General features: G+C 37.1%; 1 protein-coding gene across 4 annotated transcripts in view; it reads right to left on the bottom strand.

The window, feature by feature from the left end:
- NSD3 (nuclear receptor binding SET domain protein 3) overlaps positions 1-19,228 on the bottom strand; it is a 158,979-nt gene that overhangs the window by 22,277 nt on the left and 117,474 nt on the right. The window contains exons 10-15 of one of the 4 annotated variants that reach the window (XM_069075896.1): positions 18,913-19,043; positions 17,982-18,110; positions 16,878-17,004; positions 10,620-10,817; positions 7,902-8,078; positions 2,865-3,008 (exon numbers count right to left, since the gene is read on the bottom strand). In XM_069075896.1, coding sequence (XP_068931997.1) covers positions 2,865-3,008; positions 7,902-8,078; positions 10,620-10,817; positions 16,878-17,004; positions 17,982-18,110; positions 18,913-19,043 — 906 coding nt within the window. The remainder of the gene's footprint in view (positions 1-2,864; positions 3,009-7,901; positions 8,079-10,619; positions 10,818-16,877; positions 17,005-17,981; positions 18,111-18,912; positions 19,044-19,228) is intronic. The other 3 variants (XM_069075897.1, XM_069075899.1, XM_069075900.1) reach the window with 3 other exon arrangements.

Here is a 19,228-nt window from a genome sequence, read left to right as displayed (position 1 = left end):
CACTGTTCATTTTTTTTGTTGATGACAGTGAAGAAGGCCAACCAGTTTTGAGGGTATAAATGTATTGAAAAACAATGTGGAATGAAGTGGTAACAGAAGGAATTGTCTCTCACCTACTGCCAGTCGGAAGACCCCTGTAAGGGCACAAAATTATCTTAGGGTAAAGAATAAACCAAGTGTAATAAATAAAATCTGAAATAAAAATAATTTGCTTTTTTGGTTTGTATATTCTTATATGTCTTCAAAGTGGACATTGATGGAAAGGGAAATAAATTTCACCCTCAATGGATGAACAAAACTCACATTGTAACTTCATTTATGACAACAGTTATCCAACACCCTTTTTCCACTGAGGTGTATTGGGACCTTGAGTTTCATTGCAAAAAATCTAGGTAATCTATGAAACAGCTTTTTAAAAATCATATCATCCAACCTTTCGAATATTCTTGCCCATAGACTTTTAATCCTTTTAACCGATAACATAACTAACTACTTATATTTTCTCTGCTAAAATGTCTTACACCAAATTACTGTTATTTTCTCCCTTTACGTCAAACTTTAACAATCAGCCCATTCTCCAGTTCTGGATATTGTAAACTGGAGTACTATCACTAAAGTAGGGAATCTCTCCATGTTTTACACAGAAATAGTAGCATTCAATTCTTCCTTCCTCCCTCCAAAAGACATAGCCAATCACAATTTGTCATTTGATGCTCTGGATGAGAAAATTAAGTAAGCTGACTATTTAAAACATTTAATCTTTATTTCAGAGGAAATACAAACCTAGCATAATTATTGAAAATCACCATAAAAAGATTCAATGCAAAAGAAAAACTAAACAAAAAAGAAGAAAGACCACCTCTGTGTTAAGCAAGAAAGGTTTCCTTTATGATGCATTTGTAATAAACTATTCAACTAACCAAACACAGGGCTCAAAATAATTTTATTTATGTCAGGATTAGTACTGAGTATTGAAAACAAAGTAAGCAAAAATTATAATCTTCTAATTTTAGAGAAACATCAATAGGGATACCATTTTCCTAAATGCTTCAGATTGTCTCATTTCAGAGGGCAAGTATCAATATACATCTTGTTACAAAGTAGGGTACACATCCATCACCTGGACTTCACTGAAGGTAACTTCACTAAACAAGGTACAAATGACTTAGGGAACCCCCCCCCAAACAATTCCAACATAATTATTCATAGCTCCCAAGGTATTTGCCTCTTCAAAATACAGAGCGAGCATTTTGAATGTCCCATTTCCTTTTGGTGATGCTTTGTTTCTTCATTTTGAAATAGGGCAGGTCAATAGTTAATAACCCAATTTCTGGGTTTTTTGTTTTGTTTTAATGGGGGGAGGGTAGGACCAGTTGGCAAAAGCTCTTCATGATAATGGGAATACGCATAGCTAGAAGCAATCTATTTACCTACTAAATTAATTTGCTTTAGGATTGACAATTGAAATACCATCTTCCCACAGAAATATTACTAAATTTTCTTCCTCTTTCATTAGATGTAAGCTAAATTAAAGAGTAAGACTTCCTTCCTCAGATTAACTCAATTGAAAGAATATAAAACAACAACTGACTCCAAATTATCCATAGATGACTTATCTATAATCAATTGTTTATATTCCTACCCAATCCATTTCTGGGTTGTTTTCCCCATGTGCTCAGGGAAGGCCAGTTTATTTTAATATTAGAGAAGCAGCAAAAACCGTAAAAAGATTGGATGTGAATTCAGAGGACCTGTATTCTAAGCCCAGCCTGGCCACTTACTACTTATATAACCTGGGGCAAATCATTTGAGCTATAAAAACCTCAGTTTCTTTTATCTGTAAAATGAAGGGGACTAGATGACCTTTCTAACTTTTTGCCTTTTTTTTTTGGAGAGGGGAAGGTAGGGCAACTGGGGTTAAGTGACTTGCCCAAGATCACATGGCTAGTTTTGTGTTAAGTGTTTTGAGGCCGAATTTGAACTCAGGTCCTCCTGACTCCAGGGCCGGTGCTCTATTCACTGTGCTACCTAGCCGACCCCCTTCTAACTTTTAAACCTAATATCATAATATGAGGCTAAGGAAAACAAATTTCGTTATGAGAACTTATTTATTATTACTGGTATGGGTTACCTATGTACTGATTAAGTCAGGATTATTTCTGGTTTTTTTTTTTTTGCCTTTTTCTGGGAGGGTAATTGGGGTTAAGTGACTTGCCCAAGGTCACACGGCTAGTATGTATGTCAAGGGGCTGGGGCTGGATTTGAACTCAGGTCCTCCTGACTCCAGGGCTGGTGCTCTATTCACTGTGCCACCTAGTTGCCCAAATGCATAAATTTTTTTTTTTTGCTTTTTGGAGGGGCAATTGGGGTTTAGTGACTTGCCTAAGGTCACACAGCTAGTAAGTGTGCCAAATTTGAATTCAGGTTCTCCTGACTTCAGGGCCAGCGCTCTATTCACTGCGCCACCTAGCCGCCCAACAAATTATTTCAAAATGCATTCACCTCCTTTTAACATAAATGGAAATTTTATATGTATAGAAGGGAAAGGTAACAGCCTCAGGATGACATTCTACATTAAGTAAACTTCTAGCTTAACAAATTGAACCTATTGGTATGGTACAAGTAGTATATAAAAAAACTGACTCCCAGGGAGAAGAACAAGTAGAAATTTGTAATGATGCAATTATTTTAAGCCCTTTTATTAACTTCTGCCAGTCATATGAAAACACACTCACAACAACCAAGGCAAAATTTACCAAAAACAACAGATGAAGCTTGACAGGCATACATTTTTTTCCTTTATTTAAAGAAAAAAGATAGAAAAAGCAAAAAGAAAAGAAGAGATAAACTATTTTAATTATTACCTTTCTCACATTTCTTTTTGGAAGCTGACGAAGAAGGAATCATAGGTAATTTCAACTCAGCACGATTTGATTCATTCAGTAGGTAGTGGGACTTATAGGCATATGAACTGAACATGGGGTCTGAATGATCCTGAACTATCAGCCCTATACGAAACAAACAGAAAGAGATGAGTTGCAATGAAACTACCCATGATTCCATAAGGAAAAAATAAAATAAATCAATACCTATTATGCAACTATGCTCTAAAGTTTGAAAGAAAAGATAATATGAAGAAAAAGAAAGATCTGACAGAAAAGTTTCTACAGCTACTAATGGGAATTGGAATGACTTACTGCTTCTACTGTAAGCAGAAGCCTACCTACAAAAAGAGAAAATAGACTTTTATATCTAAAAACAGATGACCAATACTTAGTTTTGAAGAGCTGAACTACCTTTAAAAGACACAATGAAACTAATTACTACTGTCCTTTAGAATAGCCACATTTCTTAATTTTCTTGACTTCGTTTATACTACCATGCCTCATGATTTAACCAAAACAGACCATTTTGGGCCCTTAATTAAAAAATGGAAAATAAAAAAAAAATTGTTTTTTAACAACAGAATAGGCCCAATTCTCTTCTTAAGATCCAATCATCAAATACCAGCTGAGGAAAGAACTGGCCTATTCTTTTCCAGTTTGTCCAAGGAAGAATCCTGTCTACACGCTGGGAAACCTTTAGTCAAAATCTTAACACCTTTTTCTCATTCACAACACTGCTATTAAAACTGCATATGATTAAGAAGCCATGAACAACTGTTGCGATAGAAACCTATTTCATTATTTCCCGTTGTCAAGAGTATATAAGAGCTTTCTCTTTTGAATGTGAATCTATTGGCTCAAGAGAAGGCATTTTTAGGTCCCTAATGTATTCTTCAAATTGGTTACAGGGATTAATTTCTTAGTAGATGACACAACAAATTTTGTAGGTCTTAAAAAAATTAAACAACGGTTAAGTTCACTCTCCCTAAAATTTTCTACTCCTAAAGCTGTCTAGACTGTAGTCAGAAAGGGTTTCTGCTTACCTTTGCTACCAGCTGCTTAAACAGAGATCTAGGTGATGTAACAAAGTCACAGTTGTCGTTTATTTTACATAGTGTTGGTGGTGATGATGGAGTTTGCTTTACCAAATGTAGTTTATGGGGGTCATATACTATAAAATTACATTATCTGTCCTGGAGGACTAGATTGTCATCATCTTCATCAGCCTTGCATCATGACAGATCAGAGCATTTCACCTGCTCAGATGCTTGAAACTGAATTTGAAAATAATCACTAACACATGATCCTCTGACCCCAAATAATGTAACAAAATGATAATTTTCATGAACTTAATAAAGCAAAGAACCTAAACTTCCCCATTAGCCTAATGCTATGATTAGTTGTCATTACTAAAAATATAACACTGAAATTCTGAGCATGGGCTATCCTCCTGGCATAAAGTAAATGCTGAGAAACACATTTTGTCTTAGCATATGAAAATATGATTATCAGCTGAGGCATGACTCTTCACCAAAAATCAATGAAGAGATGAAGTCTCTACACACTGAAGAAGACCCTAAATCCCTGCACATCCCTCCAAAAATTACATGGCATTCCTTGGAGGTGGGACATGAAGAATCAGAGTCCTGTTTTTTTGAAATTCCAAACAGTTTAGCAGGACTTTCAACTATAAAAACAAAACCCACTGAAAGAAAACAAAGCAAAGGAGGCAGTAGAAAGAGCACTGGAGGAGGAGCCTGGCGACCCAGGCTCTTACTGGTTCTTCCCTTTTGTGTGACCAGCAAGCCAGGCTAAACTCATCTATTATCTATACAAACTAAGGGGTTCATCTGATAATCTCTAAGATTCTTCCCAGATCTAAAAAGTCTGTCAATTTTTGTTGTTTCCTAGCATCAGAATTTAAACAATGCTATCTATTCAGTCAAATGGAAATCTCTTAAAAACAATTACTTTAATGTATAAATGTTGAGAGAAATAGGACATTTTCACCTCAGAAAGCTTCTTGTGCTTCATTTTGCTGTCACTACAAAAATCCTTTCCCAATCTCCTCAACTCCCAATAGTTAACCTGGTAAGAACAATGTCTGTCAAATAATGGATGAGAAATTAAAGGCTTCTTCCTGTATAATGCACAAAATTTAGAAGCTATAGTCTTTAAATTATAAACTAAATTTTTGTTCAATATGAATAAAAGTAAAATTTTCAGAATTTACCTATACTTGATAGCCATATTGAGTAACTGAAAAATAGGCCCTGTGACACATAGCATAATAGCACATATTTACTTTTTCTGACTTTCAGCTAGTTCAGTATCTCTGCCTTTATCCTTATCTGTAAGGTGGGGAACCATCTACACCATACAGAAAGTGTGAGAAAGAAGTCAAAATGACAAAAAGTCAAAACAACAAATCTTGCAAAATAAAATGCTGAGCACTATGTTAAGGTTCTTTATGATGCAAACATAAAAGATGCAAATATGCCTTGGCCCTAGGAGGTTACCTTTATATTTCCCATAAATATGCTGTCACTGTGATTTGTCAGACTTAACCAAGGGATCTAATTTGTTTAAAATACAAAAGCCCAAAATATAATATGATATACTATATGACTACAAAGAGTCCTAAACTTTTTTCCAAGTCATCCCCATGCCCTTAAATTTGGTATGCTTGAAAATTATTTCAAAATAAATGAGGGTCCTCTACCAATGATCAAATGCAATGTCCAGGAACAAGAAGTTTTAGCCAACGTACCAGAGTACAAAGTACCAATACAAAATAGACCCCAGAACAAAACAACATAGCCATTACAAACTTTAGCTGCAAAATGTCTGATGTAGATATATTTGGGTGGAGGCTCATGTGCTGTCAGTTAAATTAAGTTGCTGGGAATGCTAATCTATTAGGATATCCTCCAGAATGTGGTAAAAAGATTCTTTATGGAAGATGAAATTTTATCACTGTCACATATCTGTTGCTTTAAAATTCTTTAATGCTAAGCATTTTATAAGTTATTTTTTTATTTTTAGGTTTGCTTTTTGGAGGGGAGAAGGCAGGGCAACTGGGGTTAAGTGACTTGCCCAGGGTCACATGGCTAGTAAGTGTTAAGTGTCTGAGGCCGGATTTGAACTCAGGTCCTCCTGACTCCAGGGCCGGTGCTCTATTCACTGTGCCACCTAGCCGCCCCAATAAGTTATTTTCTTGTGAGGTTCACTGGGTGGAGAGTAGGAAGAAAAGCGAGAACATATTTTTGTGCTTATCTGTCTTTTCTGCCAGATCAAAACTTTTTTTAATGTTACAATATAGGGCAAATAAAATTCTTACTACAAATTTTTAGTGTATACTCTATTTTGCCAAGCAATGCTTTACTGTAATAACCACTTGTCCTTGTAGTGATAAAGTATTACACTATGTTTCTTCTTCTAATGGTGGGCACATAGCTCACATACTTTCATGAGAATCACATAGCTCTGTCACATTAAGAGTGTGTACAATGGCACTGAATTGGCTACTAAATAAATGGTAAAAAGAATAACTCTGGACACAGTATGTGATTTCTACTAGTTATGGATGACCTTTCCTAAGTTGTTTAAAGCAAAGACAACCACAAAAGCAAACCTGATTAGAGTTCTCATCCCACAATCACACTCACACACACACGCACATGCACATGTAAAAACACATGCATATTCATTTTGTCAAAAATAATTTTTTTCCTGTTGTAGATTAAAGGCAACAGTGTAGTGATACAGTGGAAAGGACACAGGATTTAGAGTACCAGCTCTGCTACTTACAGCCTGTGTGACTCTAGGCAAGTTACTTAATTTCTCTCATATATGGCCTCAGTTTCCTCATATATAAAATAAGAAGGTTGGATCCGATGACCTCCACAGTCCCCAAGTCTAGATCTATGAGCTGGTCTAAAGTAAGGAAGACCTGAGTTCAAGTTCCTCCTCAAACACATACTAAGTGACTCTGAGCAAGTTATCTAACCTCTTAAAACCTCAAAGGCTGTAAGCTGCAGAGCAGATTCATATCTGCATTCACAGAAGGAATTTCCTAACCAGGACTTCCCAACACCACATGAAATCACAGGTCTGGCAGAAAACAAAACAATGTACATTAAACAAAATAAAAGATCACCTGGTTGCAAAAAAGAAAAGTATTAACTTTCCATAAGATCTTAAGAGATCAACAGGTCTGGTAAGAGTTAAAACCTTCACATATACTTAATTAACTGAGGAAAGTTAAGGAAAAAAAAAAGTATCACCTGGCATGAAGGAACTGCTCTGGAGAATTAGCATTCATTGATTCCTAAAGTATTTACTATTTAAACATATTGTATAGTATAGCAAATATTGCAGCTGGATGCCCCCATAGCCAACTGAAAACAATCAGATTCATTAAGCTACCTAGGAGATGATGTATTGCTTTTGATTTAATAAAAAGGGCAATATTATCTCTTGAAATATTTAAACAGATGAAAATTGAGAAAGCTTGAAGTGTTAGACTCTAACTAGTACTATATTTGCTGCCTTGACCATGTTCCCTAAAGCCTCAATGTTGGACCAAAATGATACAATGAAACAATACAAATAACCGAAAACAAATTTACTAGTCTTGCCTTCCAAATGAAAATTTTATAACCATAGGGCTCTAGGTAAAAGGAAACTTAATACTGAAGGGCTATCAGGTAAACAAGAAATTTGGTTTATTCTGTATTGCCCTAGAGGAAAGAACTTAGACCAATTAATATAAGACAGCAGAATTCAGTTCAATGTATGCAAGAGCTTTAGAACAATCTGATTTGATCAAGTTCCTGTTATAGAAAGTGAGTCTAAATGACCATGTGTCAGAGATATGACAAAAGGAATTCTTGCATAATTTGTGAAGTTAGCTTGAATGATTTCTATGGTCACTTCCAACTCAAAGAGATGATCTAAGAAGACAATTTTACCAGTAGCATCAACTGAAAAAGAAATGTAAACATTAGTGCTCACCTCTTGCACAAACGAAACAAAAGCCTACATTTACAGTGGAGGAAGAATGACCGCCCCTCTTGGAATGATTACTACAGATGAGAACGTAGGAGGACACAAACAGACTTCCTGCAGCTATGCAGCCATCTCCTGAATGATAGGCAATTGGACATCTTAAACATCTCATCATGCGACCTGCTTAGAAAAGAAATACAAAGACGAAAAGCTTTATAAGACAACCTGGATAAGGCTCCTGTGAAGTGAAATTTACCTAGTCTAACCACAGAATTTTCGCTAAATTCAGATAAAAAGTCATTTTTATTAGCCTGACCTTAAAGTATACAGATTCATTCCGCAACATGAACAATTTTAATGTGTAGAAAAACTAAGAAGAGCCAGGAAGAAGAATCATGACATAAAAGTAGACACTTGAATGAACAACCAAGTTTCATATAATTTGGCTGTTTTGACATGTTTTCGTTTTACTGACTTTTTAAAAACATGTCTTTAGAATGTTATGACAATTTGATAACAAGAATGTGTTTTAGAATCTGTGATGAAATTCAATTTCTTTACAGATGTAAAAGGGTCATAAAACAGTTTGCTTGTTGTTATATGAGTTAGTAAAAGGGTAGATGAACAGAAAGAGGAATTACTAGGAAGCTTCCCCTACTGAACTTTTCCTGAGGTCTGAATGTAGTACTGCTTTTAGGCAAAGGGAATGTTCTAAGTCTTTACCAACCATTTTATGAAAATTGTTGCAGGACATGCCTGCTTTTGAAGCTGAAGATACAGCCTATGGAATTAAAGTAAACTGAAAATAAACAACAAGGAGAAATCCTTTGTGAAAGGAACTTTCCATCCTAATCTAATTATAAGGTCACATGGCTGGGGTTAGGAAATAATCACTTTATCTGAAAATCAAATTAGTGTTCCTGATCCCCATGTGACAAAGGAAGAGTCATTCTGCAAAGAACCTCACTACTACCTGAATTTTATTGTACAACCCACATGGTAGGAGCTACAGGTAAAAATTAAGCCTAAACTAGAGGATATCCCCAGTTTACCAAACCTCATTGCTAGAGCTATGTGTTGAGCAAGAAGTAGTTGTTACCAATGGTCAAATTAGGCAGGAAACCCTTAGGTTTCCCTTATTAGTATTTGTAGCAAAAAAGGAAGCTCTGTGGGCATTCTGAATGACAGAGGGAGGACCCTCCCTATTCAGAAGTGATGTCAGTGGAGAGTAGGTATTTAATGAGAATGATATAGAAGAAGCATATTCTACCAGATTTGTGGTTTCCAATGTCACACTCAAATGAAACTGCTCTCTTCCAAAGTTCTAATAATCTCTTAATTGCCAAATCCAATGACCTTTTCTTAATCCTTCACCCTTCTTGAATTCTCTACAGCCTATGACACTCTATACCCTCTCCTGACTGGCTTGTTATGGCACTGCTGTCTCTTGGTTATCCTCTAATCTCTTTCTTCCTCCTTTCCCTCCCTTCCCATAAGTTCTCATGGGTTTGTCATCTGTATGCATCTGTCTCCCAGATCTACACATTTCACTCTAGTCTTCCTCTTGAGCTCCACTCTTACATCTCTAACTGCTTGCTATTTATCTCCACATGGATGTCTCATGGGCATTTTAAATTCAATGTGTCCAACACAGAACTTAATATCTTTCCCTAATTTTTTTAAAATACAAAAACCCAAAATATAATACTCTATATTATATGAACCTCTGAACCTCTCTATTATTGTTGAGGTCACTATCATTCCCTCAGTCAGTTTTACAATCTTAATATCAACTTCAACTTCTATTCCCCTCATATCATGCATCCAATCAGTTACCAAATCTCACTGTTTCTAACTCCACTAACTCTCTGCCCTTTCCCTTCTCTTTACTTTTATAAAGCTACTACCCTATTTCAGACCTCATGGCCTCTTGCATGGGTTACTATAAGAGCTTCTTAACTGAGCTCCCCGCCACAACTCTTCCCTCTACAATCCATTCTACATAGAGCTGCCAAAGTGTTTTCCCTCAAAGCTGACCATGTCACATCTCTATACAATAAAAACAGAGGCTCTCTGTTGCATCCAGGTAGAATCACTAGAAACCCCTAGGCTCCATCTACTTACTTCCCTGTATTGTTATTTCTTTGTATTACTCTCCTCACCCTTCAATCCATCCCAATTGGCTGGCTTACTTGCTCCTGCTCACACATGACACTCTATCTACTATTTCTATGCCTTTGCACTGGCTATTCCCCGTGTCTGGAACACTTCATCTCTACCTCTTGTTAACCTTTAATTCCTTTGAGACACAGCTCAAACAAAACTTCTATATGAATCCTCTATAATGACGTTCCCAGTTCCTAGCCTCTCATCTCAAAGTTACTTTGTATTTACTTTATATATACTTACATAGGTACATGTTTGTCTCTCACGATACAAAGTAAGCTCCTTGAGGTTAGGACTATTTCAATTTTGTCCCTGTCTCCCCAATGCTTAGCACAGCACATTGGTGCTTTAAAGGTACTCGATAAATGCTTATTGATTAAGCAAAATAAGCAGGAGTTATAAGAGCACAAAAGGATTTTCCAAAATATGAACCCTACACCCCAAATATAACTTATGTCCTCTGTGCCACAGATAACAGAGGGTTATACAAAGACATGAACTGAACTCATTTATACAGTCTGTGTTTACAGGTTCTCGTTTTCATTAACTTTGTTTCACCTTTGCTTGCTTTGTTGATATCTTTCTCCAGGGAACAAGTGGAGCAGCAGTGCTGAGGACAGCGGAATCCTTTAGACTCAAAGACAGCAGTAGCAAATTTTCGAACACAGGTCTCATGGTAAAATTTACCACAGGCAGTAACAGAACAACGTTTCACATCTTTACCAGGAACCTTACAAGAGAAGCAAGTATGATGCCCTAGAAAATACCCAAAGAAACAAGGTTATGTTATATTTCACTTAAACAAACAACATTACAAAGAAGAGGCTATATGTTATTTTTTCTTTTTTTTGCTTTTTGGAGGGCAATTGGGTTAAGTGACTTGCCCAAGGTCACAGGCTAGTTTTTGTGTTAAGTGTCTGAGGCTGGATTTGAACTCAGGTCCTCCTGACTCCAGGGCCAGTGCTCTATTCACTGTGTCACCTAGCCAGAGGCTATATGTTAAAAAAAAAAACAAAAATATTTTCACACATCTGGTAGGTGTTCATAATAACAGTATTTTGTGAAGTTGGGTCATAATGAATTCTCTAGAATAATCCTGTACAACAATTCCTTCTGGTTGTTCGATGGTTGTTTTCTAACATGAATATATGACCATACTTTTTGCAATGAAGAAGGCAAGAGAGAAAACCTGAGTTTTTCACCTTTTTGTTTTACCAACCAGCTTCATTAATAATTTCCTCCTTTGTCTCCAGTGAATACAAACCTCTCAAATAGTCAATCACTGAAATAATCCAACAAAGATACACACCAAAATTTCCCAATTCCTACCAAAATAAACGACCATATAATGATCTAGGGACATAATGGAAGAAAAAAGCGTGGGAAGGGGATGTGCTTATTAGCAAACTGTAAAGGGAATGCAAATTTGGAAGATCTTCCCTGCCCCTAGGCTAAAATGCACCTGAAGCCTGGGGAGGGAGGCTTGTTTTTCAGTAGATACTTCTTGATTGGCCAGTGAGTCAATAAGGTTGTTACATTCTCTGAGCCAGGAGAAGGCTATATAAGCCCTGATGTGTAGCTTTGTTTTGGGGCTCACTTTGAGAAGTGTTCTGTGATTTGATCTGGATTCTGGGAAGCTGTTGTCCAGAGCCCCCCGGCTTTGAAAAAACCCAGATGTTGATTTGGTATGGATGTAATGGCTGGACAGTTTGGAAAGCTGTCTACTTGATCTGTTTCTGTCTTGATAATTCTGCCTGTATGCTTTGAAGTTCGGGGTGCTGACCTTTTTCCCCTGAACAAGGTAAACGATATATGTCTGATTGATTAAAGTAAGCTTGTTAACCCATTTTGAGTTGCTTTCCTTTAACAAAGCAGATCCAAGAACCTGTATGGGCAGCAAACCCTGAGGACGCGCTTGGGGTGCTTGCTGCTACACAAACTAATGTGTCTTCCAATTCCAAACTGAACTACTCCTGGTTCCCATTGTGCCCTCTTACTCTCTCCATGCCTTTGCTCACACAGTCCTCTGTACCTGGAATAAAGTTCTCCCCCTGACATTACCTAGCCCGTTGAAAGTTTCTCTCTTCCTTCAAAACTCAGATTAGGTATCTGATTCCTCTATAAAGTTTTCCGTGATGCACTCCTCCCTGCCCCTGCTCACCAACTTCCCATTCCCTAACTTATCTCTACCCTCTCCAATTTCTTGCGGAACGTTTCTTAGAGGTGACCTTTGAACCTAACACATTCTCCTTTATGCTGTGGTTCTCTGTGTATTTTTCTTCCTTATCAGTCTACACAATCTTTAAAAGGGAGCACAATCTGTATCATGTTCATCTATGGTATCCAGCTGAGTACCTCACACACAGGTGCTTCACGACTTTATCGTTTATAGTGATTTTTCAATCTTCACTTGGTTTTATTGCATTCACTTGTACTGTCAACTTTGTGTAAGACACAAAGCTATCTGTAAAACGAGATTGGACTCGATGATGTCTAAGGTCTTTTTGAGATCTAAAGCCTACGAACCAAGGTATAGAATATGGTTTATTCTCATAAATATCTTATGATGAAATTCAAGAGACAAAACTTAGTACACAAAATCTACAATTTAGATGAGGTAGGAATTCCACTTGCAGCTTCAAAACTGTAGTTTGTCACAAATCTAGGATCATTATTCATGTGTGGGGGTGGGATGGGAAGTGTCTGACGGAGTTCAATGTTCTTCATCTATAAGTCACACTATCTAACCTGTTGCTGAACCCTTTGAATCACTGGGCCTTATCATCTATATCCTGTCACTGGGTCCTTCAGCCTACTGGGCCTTACCATCTGCTTGTTAGCACACTCTAAAGACAACTGGGCCTTTCTAACTACACTGCAGCTGAACCCTCATATGTATTTTTAAAAAAATTGTACAACCTCATTGCAAATGAAAACCTTTCCTGAAATCACCACTGAACAAAACACTGGTTTTTCCTGTCTTCTTTGTTGATAAAATCATTAGCATACATACCATAGAGGATATGTTGTCTCAAGATCACATCATGCTTCTCAAGCATGCAAACTATCAGTCTTTTCTGTGTCACTCATTTTAGCAGTGTTTGACACATAAGCTCTAAATAAATTATTTTTCATTTTTAAACCTTTTTTTTTACAGGGTGAATGAAAGGGCAAATCAGTGGAACGTTAATCTAGATTTTATACACACATCTCTTGATGGCCCTTGTGCAATTTTTCTGGAAAACATGGAGAGATAAGGGCTAAATCACAGTAGTTAGGTAGCTTTGGAACTAGTTTAACTGCTGGATCTAAAGAGTAGTTATTAATAGTTTGATGTTAATTTGGGAGTGCCAGGGGACCTGTATTTTCTCCTATGCTATTTAATATTTTTGTCAACGATTTACATAAAGTCCATTTTGATTGAGCTATTAGGAAGTGGTTTGGGAACTACTCCAAGATCTTCTGTTTGAGGTTGGCACTCAGGGAATTCATATCATCATTTCCTACCAGGTTAATCTCCCAGATTCCCTGATCTCCAGAAATTCATGAATTCTACAAGATGAAAGCAAGTCTGAATCTCCTATCTGCCTCAACATCCCTCTCTCCTGCCCACCGGCTGGAGGGAGAGTAGAGGGTAGACATCTGGGAGCTCCTCTTAGACCTTCCATTTGAGAAGGGCAACTAGAGAATTCACCTCATCATTTTCCAACCACCGGACCTCCTCAATTTCATGATCTCCAGAAACTCATCATTCTGGAAAATGAAATCACCTCTGCCAAATGATCCCCCACACCTCCCTCACCCCCGCCTCCCAAGGCAGCTGGCTTTTCAACTTCGTTTAATGTGTTATCTTCCTCCCTTAGATAATGAGCTTCTTGAGGACAAGGGCTGTTTAGTGACTTTCTTTGCGTCCCCAGTGTTTAGCACAGTGCCTGACACATAGTAGGATCTTCATAAATATTTATTGACTATTGATCTCCCATGGGGAATTTTTTGGAGGACAAGAACCAAAGTTACACAAATTAGGCAGGCACAAACAGGATCTGTAATAGGCATTGTTTGTGGGAACTCCTGAAATTATGAGATCACAGAATTATTTGAATGTTTTAGATAGAAAAAAAGGTGGAAATAGCCAACATGAAAAAAAAAATGGAGATATGATGGATGACAACAGTAAAACACTGGATTGAATCAAGTAAGAATTAATTCAATGGAGATAAATAAAGTCTTAGACTTGGGTTAAGAAAAATCAACTCCATTAATTCACATAAAAGAATTGAGAAAAAGCTTTTATAGTGGAGGGGAAGTTGGAGGAGGTGAGGGGGAGTGAGTGAACCTTACTCTCATCAAAACTGGTCCAAAGAAGGAATGACATACACACTCAAATGAGTATAGAAATCCATCTTACCCCACAGGAAAGTGGGGGGGGGGGGGAAAGGGGATAAGAGAAGGGAGGGCAGATTGGGGGAGGAGGTAATCAGAAGCAAAACACTTTTGAGCAGGGACAAGGTGAAAGAAGAGAGAGAACAAAACAGGAGAGGGAATAAGATGGAGGGAAAGAGTTTTTCACAATATGATTATTATGGAAGAGTTTTACATGACCCCACATGTATAATCTATATCGAATGGCTTGCCTTCTCAATGAGAGGGAGTGGGGAGGGAGGAATGGAGAGAATTTGGAACTCAAAGTTTTAAAAATGAATGTTAAAATTATTTTTACATGTAACTGGGGAAAAACAAAATACTAAAAAAAGAAGAAAAAGAAAAATCAGCTTCATGATAACAAGATGATGGAGGTGAGATTATAACTTTGAGAATTAACGGGGTATTTTTGTGGACTTTCAATAAGTCAATAGCATGATACAACAGCTCAGAAAGTTTAAATGGTCTTGGGACACACTAAGGGATGTACAGTGTCCATGAGTAAGGAGATGAGTGTCCCATTGTATTCTTTCCTGATCAGATATGAGGAACACTGTGGCTCAGGTTGGGGAGACATATTTTGGGAAGAGCAGTGACAAGCTGGAATGCATCTAGAAGAAGACAACCAGGATGATGAGAGGACTGCAGATCATGCTGTGTGAGGAACAATTTAAAGAAAGGGGTTTTTGAACATAAAGATGAGAAAATTTGGGAGGTTTGGGAGGGAATGGACGTGATAACTGTCTTTGAGATAGATGAAGCATTAGACTTGACCATGGACCCAGAGGGAAGTACTAGGAACAATGGGTTGCAAAGAGGTAAATTTAGGTTAAAAGTAATGCAAAATTTTCTTCTAACAATTATGGTTATTTAAGAGGCAGTGGGCTCCCCCCTCAACAGAAGTTTTCAATTAATGGCTTGAAAAGTATTTTATAAAGGAGATTCTTGTTCTGGTTGACCTCTGAGGTTTCTTCCATTCCTGAGATTTTCTAAATCTTGTAAATTAGATAAAGTCTAATATTGGAAGAGAATATGCAAAGGTTAGGACCACCTATTAAAATGAGGTTTAAGAATCAGGAAAACAATATATTTCATAACTGCCATACATAAATAGAAAGAACAAGAAAATGAAAGTGAACTCTTTCAATTATAATCATCAAGCTTGGTTCCAGAGAAGAGTTGAGAAAAGGTGGGTGGGAGAGGTACCTTACAGAGGTGGGAGATTATAGAGTACAGAATGTGGTTTATACTGCTAAATACAAAGGATGATGTGGTTGGTTTTGTGGAGCTGCCCTTTCTGTCTTTAAAATATATATATAGTTTTTGGACAAAGGGTGCTTTTAGTTATGGAAGGGACATGATATATTTGGGAACAAAGGTGATGTAAAAACAAAAGACATCAATAAAAGTAATATCTAAGGGATGGCTAGGTGGCACAGTGAATAGAGCACCAGCCCTGGATCTAGGAGGACCTGGGTTCAAGTCCAGCCTCAGACACTTAACACACACACACACACACACACAAACTAGCCATGTGGCCTTGGGCAAGTCACTTAACCCCAAATGCCCTTCAAATAGCCACAAAAAAAAAGTAATATCTAAAAAGTATGAGATTAAGTCATGTATATCTTATCTTCCTAAAGCATTATAAGTTCTTGAGGTAAATTAAACTTGTTTGTATCCCACACAGCTCTAAACACATAGTAGTTGTTAGTGTATATATATATATATATATATATGTATGTATGTATCTATATATATGTATATAGATACATACATACACATATATATAATTATGATTTTAAAAGACCCTAAGAACTCATTCAACCTCCATTTTACTATAAGCTTACTCTAAATACTAAATTTAGGAGAACCAAATAGTCAAGATGAACTTAAGAATTTACACAGATGTAAATTTCTCCAAATTTTAAATATGCAGAAATGTATACAAGGTGAATTTCTTCTGACATTCACATGAAAGACAGAAGTTAGGAGTGACATCAAGCTGGGTAAAAAGCACTTTAGTAAATTCTACTAAGCAAGGATATATCCACCATCACATAATTTGTGAATTCTTAATCCATCAATTCTACTTACAAGGCCTAAATTTATTTCATGTTACTCCAATGCAAGCAGGAGTAACAAAACTTAGATACTTGTTACAATCTCTGTCCAGCAAATGTAGGATATTACATATTAGGAAAAACATAACAGGAATCATGAAACTGACAATGCAATACATCAAAGAAAAATGTGTCACTAGGACTTAGTATGTTGATATTTTTCTGCAACACAGAAGGATGTTGCAGATATACCACTAACAAGACTGGCAGACGTCAGGAAAATGCTAAGATTTCTTATCCTTTCCTTCTCCACAAAAAAAAGTAAATTTACCAGTTTTACATTCGGTGCAGAGGAACCTTCCATTAGGGAGAGATGACAGTCCTAGGCAATTTAGATGAAAGTGTTTACAGCATTCCCCCTCACAAACAACCAGAGAGTCACCATAGCTTTCACAGATCTAGAATATAGCAAACAGAAATAATGCACATTAGTATTTCTCAATCAGTAGCTCATAGGAAATTTTTGTTACTTAAGCATCATTTTTTTTTTAGAATCAAGAGATTGTGTGACAGAATCCTGGAAAATATCTAGTCCAAATCTGGCGGTTTTAAAGGTAAGAAAACTGAGCTAACAAGGGAGGCAAAGTACTTTTCCCACTGTCACAGACAGAAGAAGCAGGATGTGAATCTTTTGCCCCAACTCTGAAACAAGTTTTCTTTCCACCACATCAAGCTGCTTCTCAAAACCTAAAAACTTAAACAAAACCTGACTCTTTCATATGTCCTGTTCTTATATATGTTCTTCCCTACACCCTAATCCATCAAGAAAGAGCAGCTGCAAAAGGCAGAAGTTTATAATGCAAAACATGGTTTGGGCTGGTTGGAGAAAAATGACATACGTAATGATCTATTTAAAAGTCAGTAAGTGAAGATATGAAGACTTAAAAAGGGATATCTCTTCATTTCACATTCTGAGGGACACTGTAAACAAAATGATGATGATGTCAATACAATGTGGAAATAGACTAACTACTGGTAATGCTCCCCAAAGTCCTTTTCTTGAAATCTATTTGCTGCCAAGCAACTATGCAAACATTACGTGAAAATAGAAAGGAGGTCCAACAAAGAAAGTAGGCAGGAAAGTAGTAGATCACAGATCCAACTTCAAGAATTTATCCTGAAATCCTGACCTTCAATATAATCTGCTTAAAATTAGGTTTGTGGCAATTAAAGCACATTTTTATTTATCAATTATATGTTTTCAGAAAGCACTTTTCATACGAAAGAGGGGAAAATAATTGCCAGGAATAACTTTGTTTCATCCAAAGTGACATCATATAAACAATTCTCCTCTCCAAACAATTATTATTTAAAATCTAGAGTCTAGTCTCAGTAATGGTATATTAAAGAAACACTTGTAGGTCAATTATCTTACCTGACACACAGTGTCTTTCTTATTGGTTCCAGTTCCTCTTCTTGACAGACTTGAGTCCACTGACTGGACATCAGAGGCATCAGCGTCAGCAGCAGCTGAAGGACTATCTAATTGCTTTCCAAAGTTTACCTATGTGGAAAATACAGCATACCTATAAATAAGAAGTACATCCCCCAGGTCAGGAGCTCTGAAAAATATTCTATTGAGCCCTATATAAAAGGTGCCCTTGAAAAAGTATTTTAAAACTTTGACAGGTGGCTAGGTGATGCAGTGAATAGAGTATGGGCCCTGGAGTCAGGAGGACCTGAGTTCAAATCTGGCCTCTCAACACAAAACTAGCCGTGTGACCTTGGGCAAGTCACTTAACCCCAATTGCCCTGACTTTCCCCCTTCCCTCACCAAAAAAAACAACAAAACAAAACCCCAACCCCAAACAAACCCAACTTTGACTAAGCCTGTGGTTCTGATCATGTAATCTCTGGATACAAGGGCCCTAGAAAGAGCCTGCACTGCCTTTTTTTTTTTTTTTTAAAGTAATTGGGGTTAAGTAACTTGCTCAAGGTTACACGGCCAGTTATTTCTGGGTGTAGTGCTAAGTATCTGAGCCCAGATTTGATCCCAGGTCATACTGACTCTGGGGCTGGTGTTCTTACTCACTGTGCCACCTGGCCGCCCTTACCTGTGCTACTTTTTAACTTAGGTTCTCTTTCCAGCTAAGAGATTGGTACAAGTTGTGTGCCCTCTCCTTACCCCTACCCCACAATAAAAATCAGAGTTTAGTCACTTCTAGCTTTTCAAGAATCCCCACAAAATCTTGAGGATTATCTGGGCCATTATAATCATATCCATTACTTGCAGTTGTGACATTGCCATTCTTCTGTCAAGCATAGTTCAGAGCAGGACTACCACCCCAAATGTTAGATATACTTACTTGCAAATCATTAAGTCCTCTAGAATCGGAGTCAGACGTGTCTCTGTACGCTGAACTAGTCATTTCTACATCAGTTGAGGCGCGACTCCTTTTCTTTAGAGGTTTACAGGAATCTGAAATCTCGCTGGCACCTTAACACAACACACTGAAATTAATCCTAAAATATCGCTTAAATTTTTCTTTGCTGTGGGAGAATATTTTTTTTCCCCAACTCATCTTTCGTGTGAAAAAGCACAGCTCTCTTTGTAATGCTGAAGTCATGAATCAGAACTCCACAAGCTTCTGACCTGCCTGGTATAAAATGATTTAATTACAA

This window comes from Petaurus breviceps, unplaced genomic scaffold (genome assembly GCF_028583685.1).
Source record: "Petaurus breviceps papuanus isolate PSGF00001 unplaced genomic scaffold, PetGlider_PUasm1.0 90919, whole genome shotgun sequence".
NCBI classification, from domain to species: Eukaryota; Metazoa; Chordata; class Mammalia; order Diprotodontia; family Petauridae; genus Petaurus; species Petaurus breviceps.
The sequence above is the reverse complement of the archived record's forward strand: the minus strand, read 5'-3'. Positions and strand labels throughout refer to the sequence as shown.